The 21,604-nt window shown below is 45.4% G+C and overlaps 1 protein-coding gene across 10 annotated transcripts in view; it reads left to right on the top strand.

The window, feature by feature from the left end:
• Positions 1 to 21,604, top strand: part of WNK2 (WNK lysine deficient protein kinase 2) — a 94,675-nt gene that overhangs the window by 38,770 nt on the left and 34,301 nt on the right. For 9 of the 10 annotated variants that reach the window (XM_019008106.2, XM_019008107.2, XM_019008103.2 and 6 more), the window contains exons 5-12: positions 6,014 to 6,102; positions 6,854 to 7,073; positions 9,255 to 9,543; positions 11,644 to 11,840; positions 12,409 to 12,552; positions 14,729 to 14,929; positions 15,913 to 16,449; positions 19,380 to 19,688. In XM_019008106.2, the coding sequence (XP_018863651.1) occupies positions 6,014 to 6,102; positions 6,854 to 7,073; positions 9,255 to 9,543; positions 11,644 to 11,840; positions 12,409 to 12,552; positions 14,729 to 14,929; positions 15,913 to 16,449; positions 19,380 to 19,688 (1,986 nt within the window). The remainder of the gene's footprint in view (positions 1 to 6,013; positions 6,103 to 6,853; positions 7,074 to 9,254; positions 9,544 to 11,643; positions 11,841 to 12,408; positions 12,553 to 14,728; positions 14,930 to 15,912; positions 16,450 to 19,379; positions 19,689 to 21,604) is intronic. The other variant, XM_019008110.2, reaches the window with a different exon arrangement.

A 21,604-nucleotide genomic window follows, 5' to 3' on the forward strand; every position in this document is an offset into this window, starting at 1 on the left:
TGTTTATTACCTTTGGCACAAGGGATGTTGGCTCTGTTTTGGTCCTTCAGATATGGCCTCAATGCAACCAGCGTGGGCAGCTTAGGGACACCTCCTTGGGTTCTAGAGCTTCACAGAGTGGCTGCAAGAGGCTCTTCTGATTTTAGGCTCTGTAGCCTCATGTCCTGCATGTGAGACTGTTCAGGTACCCAGTCCCTCCCTGGGAGCTGGTGTTACTGGGAATGTGTGTGTGCACCTGGAGCCACGGAGAGCATCGAGCTCTTCATTGCACCACGTACCCACAGAAGCTCTGTGCACACCTCACACCCATCTGGAATATTGGCAATTAAGACTTTGCAAGGTTCCTAAGCCTCGTTTATCAAAGCAATATCCAAGATGGCAAAGCATAATGATTAATCAGAAGATTCCTAATTAGATGTTATATTTCAATTTTTAGACTTAAGTAGCCATTTTTTTAAACACTGATTAAAGCCTGAGCCAACTCATTTTTATGGCAGTAACCTTTACACAGCTCAGAATTAGATGGTAAATTATTATAGTTTTGTAAAACTGGCTTTATACTGGCAGCTTCAGAGAGGTGGGAGATGATGATTATCACACAGAACAAGCAATGGCAGAGAAGCTGTTGAAAGGACATTGTAAGGGGTGTTTTTGAAGCAGAAGTGTCTGGCAGGGAAAGCTGAAGACAAAAGCATCAGGTACCAGCAGAGGTACCTGATGCAGGTACCATCACCCACACAGAGGGTGTGAGGTTTTCATCTGGATTTGGGGTAGTAGCAGCGGGAGCAAAGGCACCAGGATTCTTTAGATGGCAAAAATTGGCATTCCTGTTTTTCCAAGGAAAGGGTTAACCAGCTGCCTGTGGAGTGGAGAAAGCCCTGTCAAATGCCATGAGCTGCACAACTGTCAGGCAGGAAGGAGGAGCAGGGGGTGGACCTCTGCAGTGAGGGTGCAGGAGGAGCCTCATCCTGGGGGAGATCCTCTGTCCCAGGAGGAACTTTCTGGTGGGCTCAGTATCTTCTCTAGAGGAGCTGCACCTGCAGGGAGCTGCTGACAGGAGGGACCCTGCTCTGAGCAGTGTGAGTGGCCTGTGGGGTCTGAGGGATGCAGCAGCTGAGGAGGAGGTGGAGGAGTTTGGGGTGTGGGGTCTGCCCTAAGCTGGGGCAGTGGCTACAGACAGACAAAGTAACTCTAAAATCACTTGGATGAAGAGTTAGGGTTGGTGATGAGGCAACTTGTGTGAGCCTTGGGGCTTATAGACTGAAATACACTCAAATGGAGTGTGGGCTGAACCCAAGAGGCTGAATTAGACTGTTTTCTTCCAGTATTAGATTAGGTTTGGGGCTCTCACTAGAGCAGAAGGTGGCTCTGACCTTCTTGGATGGAGAGGATGCAGAGCCCCTGAACGCTGCAACTTCTCAGTGAAACATTTACTTCTTTATGAAGCTGGGGCTTTTTTTCACCAGGATTATAAATACTATTTCTAGTGTTTTAAATTGAGTGTCAGTGCATTGTGAAATGTGTTTCCTGTGTCTAGCTGCCTGATGCCTTTATTTAAAAAGTATAAAATAAAAGGACTTTCTTTTCCTGCCTTGGGCTCAGCATTGCAGTGGCAACCACCAGAGCATCCATAGGGGTTGGAATTTCTGGCTAGAGTTTGCATCAAGGAGCAACAACCCACAAAATCTTTAGACTGCCTACCTTCAGTAGCTGACATTCCCTCTGCTGCCCAGCACAGGCAGGGCATGATTTGGGTTTAGCCACTATAATCTCTTTTTCAGTAGTTTCTACTCTATGTCCTAACACTCCACCATGCCCTTGCCCGGTACTAGGACATGAAATACACCTCAAGTCCAAGTCACACACATTGCTCATCCTTACTGGTGTAGAAAATGTAAATATTACCTTTCTGAGACATTATTATTTTAGCATGTGTCACATTCTGCATGTCTGTATTGTAAGATTATTATATTTAATTTATTTCAGTGACATTTTATTCTGCCTGACCGTATTCTTATGGCTTAATTGCTGTTTTAATTTTTGCATTCCTGTTTTTCCACGTATTCCTGTATGTTTGCTGTTGTCCAGGATAAGGTGCTGGTCATGTTTGGGAATGTGTAGAGGGGCTCATTTGAGACAGGCTTGTTCCAACTTGTCACCTCTCTCTGCCCTTTCAGCCCAAATGATGGAGTGTAAACATTAAAAAAATGGATATGTACCATAAATAGAACTCACATCTTTCCCAAGCAGCAGGGCCAAGCCACATTTACCACAGTTCACTTTGAAGTGATTTCCTGGTCAGCATATTTGCAGTGCCCTTCGTTTTGATGCCATAATCTCATTTTTCATGCATAAGTTGATGGTTTTTCTTACTCAGATTTTTTTTGTGTTTAATCATTCTGCCAAGTGATTTTGATGTAGACAATAGTGATGAAACATTGGAATCCATGACCTTCCCAGGCTGCTCCAGCCCAGTGTTTTCTTAGGGGTGCACTGCAGAATTCACAGCAGAGCAGCTGCACCTCCAGGGAGTTTCTGGCCATCTCCTTGGGTTTAGTGCTACAAACCTGTGCTTCAGAACAACCCACCCCATGACAGTGTTCTGGTTTGCATGTAAAGCTTTCATATTGTTTGTTCTCACCAGCTATTGAAGGTTTTCTCAGCATTCTCAGCTTGTATGCCAGAATGCACACAGACAGAGTAAATGCTGTGGCTGTGGCACAATGACAGCAGGCAAATAATGCTGTGAATGTCATTGCATGGACTTCTTGTGGCTTTTGGAGATCTTCTTAGACCTGCAAGTAATCCTCTTAGCTTCACATTAAGATAGAGCACCATTCTAGAGTGAAACAGAGATGAGTTTATAATTGTACACAGTGATGTCATGGAACAAAATCCTGGTAAAATTGAGAGCTTTACTTTCATTTCAGTGACTTCAGAGAGTGTGTGCCAGGGCACAGGTTCAGCTGGAAACATGGCTTCAGCTTCTTTGGTAGAAGGTGTTTTTCCTTTTTCAGGAGTGACATGAGCCTAGAGTTAGCTCCAGGTGGAAGGTGGAGTGGGGTAGCCCAGAGCAGGCTGTCTCTGGGGTGGAAGGGCACTTGCAGGGGCCAGGAAAGCCTCCAGAAACCTGAGTGATGTGGGTCAGGTGTGCCAGCCACTCGTGGCATTCGCTGTGTCCCTTCAGAACATCACGTGCTGCTCTTGCAAAGTGTGCTCTGCTGATGGGAAATGGCAAGCAGCTGTTTTTAGACCCTGCAGAATAAGCAGCACATTTCTTCCCTCAGCATGAAGGATACAACTTCAATGTCTGTGTGTGTCTGGCTGTAGACTCAGCTGCCTTATACTGGAGGGCAATGGATCACAAATCTAATTGCTTCAGGAAGAAGGGGGTGGGAATAAGTGGTGGTGAGGAAGTCAGAATAAATCATCCTGTTTGAGACAAAGAAATTCTCAAAAGGGAAAATATTTAATCTCTCATTTTGCTCTTGGTTTATATTTGTGTATATATATTTTAACATTTAAGGAACTTGTATTATCCTTATGCCCTTTATGCCACCCAGCAAGCCCTGCCTTTCACATGTGGTGGCACTGAGTTTATTTTAATTTATAAGAGGCTGTGCAGCTTTCAAACTGTGATGGATAATTTCTTTGCTAATACACTTTGAATTTTGGTGGTGTGTTTCCTTGGGAATGCTCAGGGAAGACAGATGGCTGGTGTTTAGGTGAATGAGATGAGTCCTTTGATGGCAGACAGAATCCCCCTTCATTGTCAGGAGCACTGTGCTGCAAGGGAGGGTTTCCAGCATCCCAGGGAGATGGCCTTGGAGAGTTTAATGAAGAGCAAGGAACAAAAGCATCCTATAGCACAGAGACAGGGAGAGAACACTTTGGCACAGCAGCTCTGTTCAGTGCTTCACTCCACATGTTTTGTCCTTGTTTGTTTTAGTCATCTATTCATAGCTTAGCTGTTCAGCAGATGAACACAATGATGTTTGGAGAGGAGTGTGTTCTGTCCAAAGATGGGTAAATAAAGTGTTGGTGGAAGAGTTGCTTTTTTTATTTGTGAGAGCAATTTGTAAGCTCAATATTTGGAACCAGTCATCAAGGATCTGATGCTCTGGGCACCCTGTGCCAGGGCCTCCCCACCATCACAGGGAGGATTTTCTTCCTTATGTCCAATCTAAACCTTCAGGTTAAAGCCTTTATTAGGTCTCATTACCCTTTCTTCCTGGAGGAAAAAAAAAAATCAGTTTTCTCATAGCAAGCAGCAGTGAATTGAAATGTACAGATTTATCCTTCTTTCTGATGGAGAACACACTCCTGTAGCTTAAAGGTGCGTTAGGGTACAGAGCTGAAAATCCATTTTGGTGATGGTTTGTTTTCTTTCATTTCTAGTTCAGGTATCAGAGCTCTCCTCAGAGCTCACCTTGGCACATTAGAGCCAGCCTAGGCTTTGCACATTTTTCTAATATACAAAATTGGAACCCTCATCTCATCAGTAAGATTTAGGTTTGCTTAAGCAAATAATTCTTTTTAGTGAGTCAAAGCCAGCCAGCCACGTGTACAGATTATTTTAGTTTGTTCTCACAAAAATGGGTTTCTTTGGATCTCCACAGCTTTCTGTTGCAGCTAAACCAAGGAGCTGGGTCTTCGTGTGACTATTCAGTATATTTATTACTATTTTTATCAAAATTTATGATTTATGTATTTCACTCTAGAATTTTAAGACAAATAGGGGGTTGTTGACCTAAAGTTATCAATTAATAAAGTTTGAAGTAGAATCTGAGGCTTGAATAGCAATGGAATGTTAATAAAAGGATAAAAGTATGATCTGATGCTGGAATATTCAGAAAGTCTCAGAGAAACTTTAGCCCTCACTGAAATTCACCCATAAAATTTATTCAAGACTTAATTCAGTGTATTACTTGCAGATGCCCTTTGAAAATACTTGTTTTCTTCTTTTAATCCACTGGGTGAGCCAAAAGTCCACTCTGCAGGGCTCCTTATCTGTGACTGCATGAGCCATTATTTACTGTTATTTCAGAATGAAACTTTAAAAGGATTTGAATGGAGCTAAATGTCCAATTCCCGTTCAGTTATGTGCTTAATCACTTTCTGGTTTTTTAGATAAACGAAATTATGTTTCCTTTTTGTTCTGCTTATTGACTTCATTGGAAGTACTTGGGTCCTTAAGTGATAGGGTCTAACTGCATCATCTCTTCTCAAATTAATTTTGTCATATTTTCATCCATATACATCTTGGTTTAGCAGGTAGAGGTAATAATGTGTTTTTGAAAAGGAATCAATTAATTCTGTGATTTAAGCTGGACAAATAAGCAGAAGAACTTCTTGTGCTGCCACTTGTCATCAGTACCTGAATATACAGATGGATGTGGGGACACTGGTTCTGCTTCCCAGGGTTTTCTCCTGCAATGAGTAGTTGGGTTTTCTCCTTGAAAGGCTGTACTCATAGGTTGCTGTTCCAAATCTCTTCCCAGCAAAAATGCTAACATTTAACAGAGATCTGTGGGAAACAGGAATATGGAATATTCCAAGGTATTTTTGTCTCATTTCAGTGCTTGCTCTCTGAAGAAAACCATGATTATTTGTTTTATTCATCTAGTGCTTTGAGACTTAAGACAAAAATATAGAAGGAATAATTTCAGAGAATGGTTATTTTTGAAATTTCAAATTAGCTGTTTCTTGAATATTCACTTCAGAGTCCAGAGGACATAAAGGTAAAATTTGCAAAGGCTGGTAAAGAAAAAGGGATACTTTCATTGTGTATGGCTGAGCTCATGCACACTAGTGTACTAATTTTGAAATGCAATGGTATTTAGAAATATAGTACCCCTAAATCCTCAACTCAGTTTTGCACTAAGACTGACAACTTAAAAGTATTAGTTACTTCCTGGGTTGAATTACCTTTAAAATGCAGAGAAAATAAGCTTAATTAAGAGGTATAATGTAGTTCTTTTTCTCATTAAATTGTTTTTCTCTGTGCTTTTAGGGTATAAAGCCAGCAAGCTTTGAGAAAGTTACTGATCCTGAAATTAAGGAGATAATTGGGGAGTGCATCTGCAAAAACAAAGAAGAAAGGTTTGTTTCAAGGGATCGAGTTTTGTATTAAGTAATGTGTAAGGGTTTCAGAGCTGTGGGTTCTCCTGTGCTGGAGAAGAAAATGCAGCATGGAAGTGCAAATAGAAATGATTTCCTGCTTTCCTGACATTCAGTGTCAGTGCTGTTGTGTCTCTCAGCATCACTGTGGAGCTGAGCTCCAGGGTATTCTTGCAATTTCTGGTTCAGCAGCCCAAAACATGTCACTGGGAAGGTTCTGTGGGGGCAGTGATGGTGTGGTGGATTCATCACGAGCTGTTTGTAGCAGATTTCATTGACCTCTGGACATAGAGACACCTTGTGCCTTGTTTCCAGCTTTGGTTTTAAAAACTAATGTTTTGCTGGTCTCTGCCACTTTGTCTTGTGCTCAGTATTTCCTGAATTTCACAAATGCAGTTTTTAGGGATTGCAGCTGACTGCCTTGAGAGAATCTCTTCTCTGGTACTCCTTAAGCTCAGATAATTAAGAAAAGTTCAACAAAGCTATAATCTGCATTTCTCTAAGTGCCTGTGGTGTGTGAATATTGCTGAAGCTTTGAGAAATGGGAAATGTCACTTTTTCAATTTTGCTTCCTTTTCAAAATCCCACATTTTTTTCAAAAAGAACACAAATTCATTATGGGTGAATACCAAATGTAGTGTAAATGTTTCCAGCTTTAACAGCAGTTAATTGTTACAAACCTTTCTGAAACTGTTGACTTGCAGTGTTTGAATCTTCTTTATATCCTTTGCAGATATGAAATTAAAGATTTATTAAGCCATGCCTTTTTTGCTGAAGATACTGGGGTAAGAGTGGAACTTGCAGAAGAAGACCATGGTAGGAAATCCTCTATTGCCTTAAGACTCTGGGTAGAAGATCCTAAGAAACTGAAAGGAAAACCCAAAGACAATGGAGCCATTGAGTTTACTTTTGATCTGGAGAAGGAAACTCCTGATGATGTTGCACAAGAAATGGTAAAATACACTTCTGACAATAATATGTATATATGGAAAGTTGTGCATAAATCTCAAGGGACGACAGGAATGAGTTGGGTGGAGTAACTTCCCTTGAACCACTCCAGGTGTCCAGTTTGGACACTTGGCATTGATTTTGGGAAGGCTACTGCAAGAAAGGGGTGAACAGGGAACAGCTAACTGAAGCATATTGTTTGCAAACAGATGCCTGAAATCACAATTTACATGGCTTAGGGACCATAGGAGTCAGGTCTGCTTTTATGTTTTGCAAGCTGTTCTCCAGTTTCTATAGACTGTTGGATGTCTTTGAATTTATTTGGAGTCCATTTAGTTCCAGACAGCAGCTAGAAATTCATTAGAAGAGTTCAGAAGTTCAATCACAAAATACTCTGCATTGAATTCTCCAAAACACTTTTCCCCATCTTTTCTGTTGGTGTTCCTTAGAAGGAATGTAGATGAGAAAGGTCTGTGATCAGCCACTCTACCCCCAGACTTTGGTAGGAAACTGGATTCACTGAGTTAGGAGTAAGCTTTGGATTTTTTATTAGATAAGTTTCACTTGCTGAATTTCTGTATTTTTATAATTTTGAGCTTTTGTTAGAAAATCTGTGTTCCAGTTTCACCACATTGTCCTTGAACTCCTATTTTGTTGATGGTGTCTTTGCTGCAGTTGTTTCGGTGTTCTAATGTGACAGAGGCACTGAGCCAAGGGTCTGAACGTTCCTGTGCTTGCAGAAACGTTCCTATTAGACTCTAAATCCTGAGGGATCCCATTTAATGATGTCATCAGCACTCATGTTCTTCTCAGGAGGCACTCATTTTGGTAATGCTGCCTTGCTCTGCTGGAACTCATCACCATCTACTCCAAGTTTAGTGGGAGGAATTCAGGCTCCTTTGTCTTCTTGTCGTTAGTTTGCAGGAGGTCCAATGTTTGTCCAGTAATATATCATTACAGAACTCATTTAGTTTAAAAATTGCTCTGGTACCATTTCTTGCAGTTGTATTTTGCATTTAAATATTTATGGGAATATTTGGAACTTCAAAGTTCTCTAAGTTGTTTGGTCCACAGCTGTGATGCTTGATTTTGAAAAGGAAATAATTCTTGTGAAGAGTATATTTGAAAAGATCATGCCCAAACTCAGTGACACTGTACTCTTTCCCAAATAATTCCCAAATAACTTTAAAATCTGTATTCTACATTAATGCTTACCTAAGTGACTGCCCATGAAATGCTTTCAAACTTGAGGCTGTTGCAGGGGCAGAAAAGGGGGATGTTTATTCCTAAATGTCTTTTTCTAATCCCTATGAATTGTGGAACACCAAAGCCATGTGCTTTCATCAGTTTGTTGCTTTATGTGCTGTGGAAGAGAAAGAATGCAGGAGACCTTCTGACTGCAGGGAATTATTTGTCATTACTGATGGGTTTTTGGTAGTCAGGCAATCCCACCTGCCCAAAGGATGCGGGCAAAGGGAAGTGGAAACATTCTAGTGGGTTGGGCAAGGACAAGGCAGGAAAGCTTCTAGATTTCCCCCATGGGTGTAAGTGCTTTCAAATCTGTCAAATGTGCATGTTAAAAATGTAGGGTGAGCAGAAAAAGCTCTGGTAGGTCATTATTAAATGAAAATTCGTACCCTGCACTGCAGGAGATGATGCAAACAAATAGCACAAAGATGAATTTCCATTTTATCTGTTGAGCAGTTGAGTTCTGAGAAGCCTCACCCCCTTTTTCATCAAATGGGAACAGTCTGCTTTTTCTTTGTGAAAGTCAATCAATACTGACTGACTTCACTATTTAAAAGAAGTTAATTTGAGACATAATTCTGTTAATATCTTGTCCTTCATGATTTGCTGTGCTGTCAAGAAGAGCAATTTGGAAAACTCTGTGTGCTGGGAAGGTTATGGTAATGAATTTAGATTTGGGGGCAGTCTGATGCTCTCCTCAGTGGATGCTTAGTGATGGATAGTTAGAGCCAGTATATTCAGGTCTTAGACATTACACCCTGGTTTTTTTTCAGTTTATTAGGAATAGAAGTTTTAATGAGAAAGAACCCCACCCCACCAAGCTCTTGAGTTCCCGTTCTTGTGAGAAATAAATTGATATAAATTTGTGTCGTTTCAAAGAGATGTTTTCTCTGTTGGGAAGAGGCTCGGGCCCTTGCTGAGCGTGTGCTCCTCTGCAGATTGACTCGGGCTTTTTCCACGAGAGCGATCTCAAGATCGTGGCCAAGTCCATCCGTGACCGAGTGGCGCTGATCCTCTGGAGGAGGGAGCGCATCTGGCCCAGGATGCAGTCGGAGGAGCGCCGTGACTCGGAGTGCCCGGACAAGCTGAAGGCGCCGCAGGCACAGCAGGTCCAGGTCACCTACCTGTCCCACACGGGCCACCACATCCTGTCAGAGCCCGAGGAGCCCGAGGCAGACCAGCACCCCTTCCAGCAGAACCTGCCCACCAGCGTCACCTCCGTCGCCTGTAAGTGCCGTGCTGCCTTCGCGGGTGAACGTCTGAGGGGAAACCCACAGTGACCTGAGCTCAGATGAGCTGGTGTGGGTGTGAGATGAGCTCAAAACCCACAAACATCTAGGACAGATGCTTTATGATATTTATATATTTTGATTATTTTTATATTTATTTTTTTGAAAGAGATGAAGTTTCAAGAGAACAGTATTGTATAGATATCTCTATATAATGCTCTATATACTTTGCTACTAAACAGTTATCATAGAGTTTCTGTCTTACTGTTCTGGACTTGTGTGTTGTGCTTAAGTAAAAGATGCAAAAAAAAAACCTTTAGCAAGACACAGCTGCCACTTCAATTCAGGTACTTTATAAAAGACTACACTGAGGCCTGCTTTGAATACTGAAATACTCATGTGTGCCCGTACAGGAAAAATCCCTTTATGTGATATGAGAAATAGCCACATTTGCCAAACACTCACAATATTGCCATATTTACAAAGCCTTTTTATCTGAAGCTAAAATGAGCTCATTTCATTTTCTTGGATCATGTACTTATTTCATTCTAATTCCTTTGTGGAACACTGCAATTGTGACTCTTCTTGTTTCTAGTTCTGCAATGAAGTGACTTGCCCTTCCCTTGGTTCTGCTGGACATGAGTTGGCAAAATGCTATACTAAATATAACCCCCACAATTTATTTCCTACTCCTTCTCAGCTTTTAACCAGTACTTGGTATTATTTGGCAATTTGCTATCAGATTATTTGAACATTTTCTTAGCATAGGACCTCTATAAATTAAGGCGGCACCCGTTCATGTAATTTGAGGTCAAATGTAAAAGTGGAAATTAATAACTTAATGTGTGCAATGTACATTCTATAAAAACCTGAGACTGACTCACAGATTTAACTTTAGCATTCCACCATTACATTCTTTTTTTTCTTCCTTTGAGGTACTGAATAATTGTTTGTAATAAAACGGAATGTTAATGCAGCAGAAATCCCATCCTGAGAGCAGGGCTGTGTTGGCTCTTCAGAAATGAATTGAATAAATAGAGAGGGGAGTTTAATTTTGGAAAAAAAACATTTGGGAGAATTGCTTGGGAGTGCTAAAGAGAAATGTCATCTCTGGTGCTATTAAAAAATAATTTGTTACTTAAAAGCCAAATAAGTAAAACTTAACTTAGAATATGGAAAAAAGAAACAGTGGAAAGTGTTGGGAAAAGAAATAGTATTTAAGCTTAGCTGTAATTTAAGATTTTTTTTAAACTGTGTTTCAGTTTTCTTTCATTTTTGAATTTTCAATCTCTATTAGAAGCTATTTGTCCTTGGGATACGTCCAGCTGCAGTCTGGCTGTCTTAATTCCTTTCTCAAGTGAAGAAAGCAGTAACTTAGGCTCAAACAGAGCTGAGCATTTGCATTTTACACACTTTGAAAGTTGTGGAAAGACATTTTTAGATCAGTAATACCAATATTTCCAGTTGACAAGGGAGCCAGTGCTTGCCCAGTCCCTGTAGCTGTGCAGTTCCATAGGTTAACTGGGCAAATGTTCCATGAGAAACTCCCACAGAGCTCTGAGTGTGCCAAACCCACTGGAACCTGCACAGGGGTTTGTGTCTGACCTTAATTGCACTACACTCAAGCAAAGCATGACTTGCTGGACTAAAATCATACAGCATAAAGAATTTTGTCATTTTCAGTTCAGCAGTTTTCTGCTGCTAATAAAAGCAGTGTTAAAGTCAGTGCATCCCGGGAAGGAGGATGGTCTAAAAGACCCCATGATCTGCTCTGAACATGATAATTGGGGTTTCCTCTCTCTTCATCCTACAAAATCTATAAACATCTGCAATTCTTAATGTCAACCTTATGCCCTTTAAAGGAAATATTAATGTGCCTAAAATACCAGTGTGCACAGAAATCCATGGGGATGGGTTTAGGCTTAAGAGAAGCAGCGTGTGCCTTTTGTAGAGAATAACATTGGTGTTGTATAATTTATTTATATAATGAAAGGACTAGAGTAGTAAAAATGCTAATTACATAAACCATGGTGACCTTGCTGTAAAGTCATCACTTGAAGACTGGGAGTTGTTGAGCTTGAAATGACTGTTGTTCCAGCTGACAGCACGTTTGACAGCGGCCAGGGCTCCACGGTTTATTCGGACTCTCAGAGCAGCCAGCAGAGCGTCATCTACTCATCGCTGCCCGATGCTGTCCCTCCTGCCATCCAGAGGGTGTACAGCCCCCCCCTGAGCGAGGGCCAGCCTGTGCCCCACAGCCTCCCCCAGCTCAGCCACTACCAGCAGCCCTCAGCAGTGAGTGCAAAGCTTTTTCAAATAGTTCTGTATCCTGGGAGGTATTTCATGTTAGCATTTATGTTCTTGTTCCCAGAGGGATATGGGTGCCAGGGTCTCTGTATGAAATTCCTTGCTGACCTCTGTGCGTGGTGATCTGCTCAGTCCCTTATCAGTCTGTTGGCACTGAACTGCATTAGTGGCTTTGCAAAGCACAAGAAGCACATGGACCTGTTGGAGTGTGTCCAGAGGAGACCACAAAGATGCTCCAAGGACTGGAGTCCCTCTGCTCTGGAGCCAGGGTGGGAGAGCTGGGGGTGCTCACCTGGAGAAGAGAAGGCTCCAGAGAGAGCTCAGAGCCTCTTGCAGGGCCTAAAGGGGCTCCAGGAGAGCTGGAGAGGGACTGGGGACAAGGGACAGAGGGACAGGACAAGGAGGAATCTCCCACTGCCAGAGGACAGGAGTAGATGGGATATGGGGATGGAATTATTTCCTGTGAGGGTTGGGAGGCCCTGGAAGAGGTTTCCCAGAGAAGCTGGGGTTTCTCCATCCCTGGCAGCGTCCCTGCCTAACTGCTGTCTCTCCACAGCCCATCCTGCCCGCGGTGCCGGCCGCCCCCGCCGTGGTGCCGCAGCACTACCAGGAGCCGGCCATGCCGTTCCCCGTGGTCCCCAGCACCGTGGCCTCGCTCCCGCTGGGACAGCCACCCCCGTCAGTGCTGGCCGGCCAGCAGGTGAGAGCTGGGCTCTGCCACAGAGCCACATCCATCCCATCCCCATCCCCATCCCCATCCCCATCCCCATCCCCATCCCCATCCCCCACCCCATCCCATCCCATCCCCTGTCTGCTCTGCTTCTCACACTGTCCCTGAGCAGCTGGGGCTGCCCTGGATCCCTGGCAGTGCCCAAGGCCAGGCTGGACAGGGCTGGGAGCAGCCTGGGAGTAGGGGAAGGTGTCCCAGGTTTCTCTGCAGAACTTCCCAGAGCAGCTATGTTCCTCAGAGACAGCAGTGTCCCATGGATGTCCGTGCTAAGGAGGGTAGGGCAGGACAGTAGAAGAAGGGAAATTAGGGTCAGAAATTCATCTGCCTACAGAATGAATTGTTTGGAATCAATATGCACTGGTGGATCACACATGCGGAATCAATGTTGTATCTCCTAACTTTTATTTATTTTTTGAATTTATGTGTCTGCATTTACTCTGCTAAGGTTATAATGAGGCAAAATTACCTAATCTGCCTGGATATTTTCCCCTCCCTGTGCCATATCCAATTCACAAGCATTTTCTAACACACAAGCTGGATTTGAGAGGCAGGTTTTAGGAAGCTGCTCCATTCCCTGACACATTCTAATGCAATGTCTCCTGGAGGGGGAGGTGGCTGAGCTACACGTGCCAGTGCCCTCTGTCCCCTTGGTGAGCCGTGGGCAGCTGTCTGAGCTGCAGATTAACCCAGCTGGGGCACGAGAGCAGAGCTGGCTCTGGGAGCTGGCAGCTTTATCCAGCTCAGCACCGTGTGAGCTCTCCCACCCTGGAGCTGGGGCTTGGTCTGGGAGGAGTTCCTCCATGGGGTGAGTGGGGTCCCCCCAATCCCCCAATCCATGGTGGGTGTCCCATCAGCAGTGCCAGGCCAGCTCCCACACTGCCATTCCTGTAGGTTTGGGGCTGTAACTGGGAAGGTCCCACATCTTTCCCAAAACATGAGGTGGCAGAGGTTCTGTGTGCTGCAGGGCCTGGTGAAGCCACCAGCCAGCCCTGTGGTCCCAAGTAAGTCACCCTGAGTCAGCCTGTGCCTCAGAGTCATCCTTTTGAAGCAGAAGGGTTTTTAAAGTACTTATAGAACTATTAAGAGGATCTGAAGAAGAAGATACCGATAGCACATAAAACGTGGGGGTTTGTAACTGATGATTTCCAGCTTTAATGCAACTTTTTCTCTCTGTTCTGCTGCCCAAAGCCTGTCAGGCCAAGGGAGCACTACTTTGCCTGGAAAAGTAAAGCTACTTTTTTGGCTACCACATTGTCACTACAGTACATCAGAAATATCTGGAACCTAGCTTTTACTGCAATTATTGTGGTTGATTGTGTCTCAGGTAATAAGTGCTGTACTTTCCATGCCTGCTCCATTATGTAGCTACTTCTGCTTGCCAGGATGAGCTGGGTATTAACTGCATCTTAGAAGTTAGTGGGTGGGGATTTCACAGGGCCAACTGGAACAATCTCTGGGATTTAAAGAGTCTGAGTCATTACAAATAACCTCTCCAAGACAGTTAGCACTTGTCATTTTAGCTAATATATCTTGCATTTAAATGTGTTTTAAGCATGGGCTCTTGTGCAGTGTTTGAATTAAGAGTGCCTGTCTCTCCTGGGAGCTGTTCATGCTGGAGTACATCTTGAGGGGGTGGAGTGACCAGGGCAGGGAATGGAGCTGGGAAAGGGGCTCAGCCTGGAGAAAAGGAGGCGCAGGAGGACCTTCTTGGTTCTGCACAACTCCCTGCCAGGAGGGGACAGCTGTGGGGGTCAGGCTCTGCTCCCAGGGAACAGGGACAGGATGAGAGAAAAGGACCTCAAGCTGTGCCAGGGAAGGTTTAGGTTGGATATTAGGGAAATTTGCTTCACTGGAAGGGTGGTTAAACTTTGGAACAGACTACCCAGGGAAGTGGAAGAGTCACCATCCCTTGAAGTGTTCAAAAAACATCTTGATGTGACGTATGGGGACGTGTTTTAATGGTGGACCTTTCAGTGCTGCTTTAGTGGTTGGACTCAGCGATTTTAGAGGTGTTTTCCAGCCTTAACGAGCCTGTGATTCTGTTCTCCAAGCGCCAGGTCTGTCCTGCCAGTGATGTGGGGTGAAGCAGGGAGCAGGGCCAGCCATCTGTACACGAGCAGTAACCTGTTTCCTTGTGTCCCCGCAGCAGCAGCAGCAGCAGCCCATGTCGCAGGCAGCCTCCCTGCAGCAGGTGCTCAGCAGCCAGCCCATGTGCCCACTGCCTCCAGCCCCTCACCTGCTGCCGCCCTTCCCGGCCCAGGGCTCGCAGGTGCCCGCCAGCAGCACCCCCCTGAAGCCCCTGCAGATCTCCACCGTGCCACAGCTGCCACCCGTGGCCCCTTCCCAGGTAATGCTGTGTGAGCACAGCCCTTGGAGGAGAAATTTCCAGCTAATCATTAACGTCATTTGCAGGTTTTGTGTGGCTATTTTGACTGCATGCCAGTTTAATTAGGCGATAAGAGTATTTTTTGCTCTTTCCTAATTCCTGTGTATTTGTCTGTTATTTGTTTGGTGAATGAGAAATCTCCTTTGTGCCCAAACCTGTGCCATCCAGATAATGGCGGTTCCAAATGGCAATAATTTTTTTGGGGTTCTTTTGATTTGGTCTTTTGCACTGTCCCCCCTGGCCCAATTTCTTCCCCATCCCAGGCTTGAGGCATGAGCAATTGCCTGTTTTTATTGCTATTTTCTGACCTCCTGACTTCACACGGTGCCTGCCAACCCTGTCTGTGTCATTCTGCTCTCTGGAGCAGGGACAAACCCTTCCCTTGGCCCAGGAAGGTGGATGGTGCTGTCACTGTGTGTGAAGCACCTTATGCCAAAGGGCAGGAGGGAGCTGCTGCTGTGATGCCAATGTCTGCTCCATCACTGGGGAGGTTTTGATTGTAAAAACCCTTTTTCTGGGCTTTTCAGTGCTGCCTGAATTACAGCTTGCTTGAAAACAAGGGTTTAAATTGTCTCACTTAATTTTGCATCAAAGAATTTCGCGTTACGTCTGGCCCAATTCCTTTTAATTTCTGTTAAAATGAAAGCAGCTTTTAATTAGGATGTTGCTTGAAGGCTTCAAGCTGGTGTTAGAAGTAGTTTCAAGCTTCTAAGGTATGAAAGCATCCCCCTCAAATGAATTCTTTTTGCTTTTACTAATGATTTAAGCATAAATCAGTTTTTATTACTATTTGTGAACCTCAATGAATGAATGGAGGTGATTAACAAGCAGACATAATGATCCTCATGGCACAGGTGGTTTTTAGGGACTTGTGTGGCAAATGAAACCGCTTTATATCATCAGCGAAAGCACTGGCAATTTATACGATATTGCATTTTTTTCAGATTCCTCAGTTTCCTGTCATTCCTGCAATTACTCCTCTGGCAGGGCTCGACAGCCTTCCTCCAAACCTGTCTGACATCCCGGCTGCGAACGTGCCCCCCATTCCCGCTCCTTCCCAGTACTTCGCTCCGGCCGTCATCCTGCCCAGCCTGCCCATGAACCCCACTCTGCCCATGGCGCCCAACTCCCCCGCCCTGCCCATGCAGGCCGTCAACCTTCCTCACACCACCGTGGCTTCTCTGGTCCTGCCCTGCCAGCCCATCGTGCCAAACATGCCTGCGGCGGCCACCATCCCTCTGCTGGCGGTGGCGCCGCCGGGGGTGCCGCCGCTGCCGCCTCACGCCGCGGTGCCGCCGCTGCCGCAGCAGCCCGTGTTCCAGCCCGCCTTCCAGCCCCTGCTGCCCGGCGACGCGCCCTCGCCCCACCACGGCCAGAGCTCCCAGCCCGTGGCCCAGCCGCAGCCGCCTCCTCCGGCCCTGCAGCCCGGCGTCATCCACACCCCCGAGCCGGCTCTGGCCGCTCCCGCCGCCGCTCACCAGGTAAATCGGCGGCACCGTGCTCTGGGGCACTGCCCCTCCCGGGGGCCTCTTCCTCACCACCACTAATCCCTGCTCTTGGGATGTTCTGCTGACTTCTCGCCCTCGGTTCTGGAGGTGGTGGCTGAAGCTGTGAGCTGTGGGGTGGCAGGTGATGTCCTCACCCAGGGACAGGGGCTGTCAAGGGTACAGGGTGTAATCCAGCTGGCTTTGGACAGTGAATGAGCAGAGTGCTTTCTGAATTTCCTCTTCCTTCTTCTCTCAGATCTGGGCAAGTGTGAGCTGTGGTTCTCCGGGGTCAGGAGGGTGTGCCAAGCCTTGCCAGTGCCCGTAGCTGCTCCATGTGGGATGCAGCGGCTGCTGGGTGTACACAGCAAGTGTGGGAGAGCTGGTGGGAGCAGTGCAGTTGTTTTGGTGTCTAGAACATCTTTAAAATAGCCAAGGAAAGTAGCCCTCTGGTAAGGGCTCTGGAAAACTGTGTGGAAGAGCACTGTCAGATGTGCAGGGCATGGATGGATTCTCACTGCAGACCCTTTCCCCCTTGAAAGAAACAAAGAACAAACGAGCTCAAGTATTGGCAGTATTTACATGGAAACTGCCTCAGGACTGACAGAGTCTGCAAATACTTCTGCCACATCTGTGATATGTCAATGTGGAACACCATCTGACCAAAGCAGGAGAGGGCATTCAACCTGCTAATAAAGCATTTGGAAGAGCTCTATTCTGCCACATCCCTTCACCATAAGACACTAATTAAAATTCATAACATCCCATCCCAACATGTCACAGCATCTTCAGAGCAGTACATAGTTTTTAGATCTCTCTCTTCAGCCGTGTATTTGGTACAGAATTACTGTCGTTGAGAATGTCAGCAGCATGGAGCCAGAGAATGTTACTCAGTGTTCCCTGTGGCTTTAGAGGGAATGGAATCAAGCACATTCGACACAGTGAGCATGGCAAATACCAGAACTGGAGAGCTGCTGTTCCCAAACCATCCTTGACACAGTCATTAACTATCAAATATGTACGGAAGAGTTGCATATGGAAGAATTTAGGATAAAAAATAGCTATTATAGTGTGCAGAGGAATATTTTAAAAAACATGGTTCTGATTTGAGGACTTCTGGTGGAGAAGTATTTCTGTATATAATGTCATGCTGTTTTCACAGTTGATGTTTAGCACCTCTGAGTTTTGTTTTTCCTGGGTACATCTGTATGGGCCATTCACTTCAGAGCTGGACTTGATGATCCTTGTTGGGTCCCTTGCAAGTCAGAATATTCTGTGATTCTGTGACTTGACATTGAGATATTTTGTGAATTATTCTAATTATATAAGATTTAAAATTGACCCACTCTTCTGTGGCATTACACTACACTTGTCAGTCCAACAGCCCCCCCCTTGGGCAGCCATGTAACTCTGAGGTGTTGTGAAGCACATCCTGTCTTTACTTTTATCCACATTAAAACCTGGAATAAAATTTCAGCTCATACCCAGAACCTGCAGGGAGCATGCAGCAATGAAATCACCTGGCCTAGTTCTCATCTGAGTTTTATTTTTTTAATGTATTTTCCAATAGCCTAAAGTCTCTATGTGATGGTACTTCAAAAAAGTGAAAATTTAGCACACTTTTACCTAGTACTAAAAGACTTTTTTTTCTTCCATATGCTTCTTTTTTTCCTTCTTCCTCTTCCCACAAGCTCAGTCCCCCTGGAAAAATACATGATGTACCTAAAAGGAGAACGTTCTGTTTTTAAATGTACAACCCAAAAGGACTGTTATGCAGAATAACAACCCAGTCTCTAAGGTAGCTGGCATCCTGTCGCCTGGGTCTGGTTCCCACCAAGTGCTTACGCACTCGAGTTATTTTAATGCACTGGAGAAATCCACTGAGATAAGTGAAACTCCCTCTGGCCACATGGAAGTGTTGGCAGGACTAGGGTCTTGGGGCTTGGCACATCAAGGGTTAAGTTGGGACTTCAGTGTGTAAAGTGCACGAAACTGAAGTAGGGCACTGGTGTATATTCAGTGAAGGAGTTAATTGTGTCATTTGTGCCAGCTCCTGGTTCTGCATCTATGGCAGATTTCTTAATATATCCTGAGTTAGGTTATGAGCAGAGTGTGTTTTTCTCTGCATGGACAGTGTGGGGTTGTTGAAAGCAGAGCAAAGTATTCAGGAGTATGAATTCATCACCTAAGAGCTTACAGCAAGTCCAGAGGAGGCCATGGAGATGCTCTGCGGGCTGGAGCCCCTCTGCTCTGGAGCCAGGCTGGGAGAGCTGGGGATAGACTCCCTGGGAGAAGAGAAGGCTCCAGAGAGATCTCAGAGCCCCTTCCAAGGCCTAAAGGGGCTCCAGGAGAGGTGGAGAGGGACTGGGGACAAAGGATAGAGGGACAGGACAAGGAGGAACGGCTTCCACTGCCAGAGGGCAGGGCTGGATGTGATATGGGGAAGGAATTGTTGGCTGTGAGGGTGGGGAGGCCCTGGCACAGGGCACCTATAAAAGCTGTGTCTGCCTCTGGATCACTGGAAGTGTCGAGGACCAGGTTAGGCAGGGCTTGGAGCATCCTGGGACAGTGGAAGGTGTCCCTGCCCATGGCAGGGGCTGTGATGAGCTTTGAAATTAGATCCATCACAAACCATTCTGGGATTCTGTGATTTTTCATTTCTTAGCAAAATCTGACTTTGTCCCGACTAATAAACTAATACCTGAGCAATGCACTTTGTAATAATTGTACAGAGAGAATCCTTAGCTTTTATTTGGTTATCTCATAGGAAGTTTAACCTCTGTAGTTGTTTCTGAGAGCACCCAAACCCAGTTGCACTGCCAAGTTTGAGTCCTTTCTTCATGCAGAGCGGTGGCTTTGCTCCCTTGTCGCATCGGTGCGAGCCCCTGGCGCAGAGGTGTGTGCTAACAGCTCTCGTTGTGTTGCAGCCCATGCCTGGACACGCTCAGTTTGCTCTGGAGGCTGGAGCCCAGGTGCTGCCGGTGCAACCCTCCATGGTCATGTCACCGCCGTTGCAGCTGCAGCCGGAGCTGGTGCCGCCCTGCGTCGCTCCCGAAGGCGTTCCCCAGGTCCATGGCAGCCTTGCCACGGCTGCCCCGCCTGTCCCCATAGAGCCTGGCCTGCCTCTCCAGCCCTCTGCTCTGCTGCAGCTCCAGCCTGATCTTTCCCAGCCACTGGGCCAGCAGCTGCCAGCTCCCTGCTCGGCTGTCGCGGCAGGCGCAGAGACATCTCAAGAGGTAGAGCCTTCCTCTGAAGTAACTCACCAGCCTCAGCCTTAATCTTCTTAGTTACTTCTGTGTGAAACAGCGGGCTTGTTGCACAAGGGAGGTCATCTCAGTGTGCTGAGCTGCTGCTCCTCGATGCCAGCAGCTCTGGGTCAGCGAATAATTGGCTATTCCAAACGAAACCTGATGTTCTAGCTCAGGAAATGTCGCACTGAGTTCATGAGGCAGCAGGACTAAGCGCCTCTTTGTCTGTAGCTGAGCACAAGCACAGAGATAGAAATCAGGAAATTCTCACTGTGGGTGAGTTAGAAGATGTTCTGTAGAGTTTCACCCATGTTTTGTCCAGTCTTGTTTTAAATGTCTCAAGCACTTCTTCAACCAACCATCATTTGCCCTAAGAAACTGCTCCACAATCTGAATCTTTGTGCTGTGGAAGCCCTTCATGCTCTTCAGCTTGAGCCCAATTTCCATTTCATTCAGCATTGTATCCTCCTGTATTGCCTGATGTCTGCTGTAGCCCTGGGGTTTTTGTTTCTTCACATACTCATAGGCATTCCCAATGCTCTGTGGTCATGGAAGCAGGATGCTTTTTATTGTTTTCCTTATAGAACTGTCAGCTCCTCCTGTCTTCTATTTTGACTTTTCTTTCCACTCCCATAACTGTTTAATCTTCAGTCTTGACAGAACATCACAGAACATTTCCTTCTCTTCAGCTCCCTGTTAATAAAGCAAAAAAGAAAGCTTTGGCATTTCTACCTGATAAGTCTGATTTGTTCTCCACTTCTGGATGGAAATGTCCCTCTGTGATTCTGTGTTCAGAGTCATTCCTCTTGAGTCTCTGTTCTCTTTCCTCCCGAAGTATGTATTTCACCTTTTCAAAATTAATCTCTTGGTTTTGCCCATGTTTCCATGGTTTGTCACATGCCTTGACTCCAGTGCAGCCTGAAATTCCATTGGAGGCACAACTCAATGCTGCCTTCAGAAGATGCTCTGGAAGGGCTGTGCTAACCCTAAAAATGGTTCCCCATTTTTCCTGTCCATCAGTGGCAGTTTAATTCTTACCTCATCAGCGTTCCTGCTGTGATGTAGGACATTTCCTGGTGAGTGTCTGTATCCTGTTGGTTAGGTGTGGCAGGAATGGCAGAGCCTGTCTGCAGTGCTGCACCTGCAGACTCCCCAGGAGAGCTGGGCTGGCTCAGGCACATCCATCACTGAAGGCATTCCTTCTCCAGCTGTCTTTTTTCTGAATGCACAGCTCATGGCAGGGTCAGTGCTGGTGCCTTCAGTGCAAGGTCCGTTCCATTAGAGATTCTTGAAATATGAACAAACCTCATTGTTGTGCACTGTGATACGGGGAATACAAATTCTCCTGAGAAACTCATGGCACACATCTGTCCTTCACATCCCACATCCCTCAGAACATTTAACCACTGGTTTGTTCTTTTCATTCTCACGTGCATCTCTAAGTTAACCCCCTTCTCTTGTTCATTTTAAGAAATGAAGCAAGTGCTAATCCCCATCCTCTCCATGCTGGTTTTCTGACATACATTGCTGAAGTTTCCTTGGGTGTAAGAGGAGTTTCATACCTGCCTGTATAATCAAAACACTGCATTTTGTTGCTACTCTGCCATAACATTTTTATCCCTTCTGTTGTGTTCAGGCACATGGCAGCACTTGCATCCAAACCAGCCTGCACCAGTCAGGCAAAAGAGGTTTTGTGAGGCACTTGGTTAAGTGCATTACCAGAATGGTGATACATTATGTCTGTGTTCTCACTGTTCATTGATGTTGCAGTTTTACTGGAAACTGCATTTAAGCTTGGCATGGCTTATGTGTGATGTTACAGCCAAGGAGTGGGGCTGACTGGTTAAGTGACACAGAACCAGTGGGGCTGACTGGTTAAGTGACACAGAACCAGTGGGGCTGAC

This window comes from Parus major, chromosome 12, assembly GCF_001522545.3.
Source record: "Parus major isolate Abel chromosome 12, Parus_major1.1, whole genome shotgun sequence".
Classification (NCBI taxonomy): Eukaryota; Metazoa; Chordata; class Aves; order Passeriformes; family Paridae; genus Parus; species Parus major.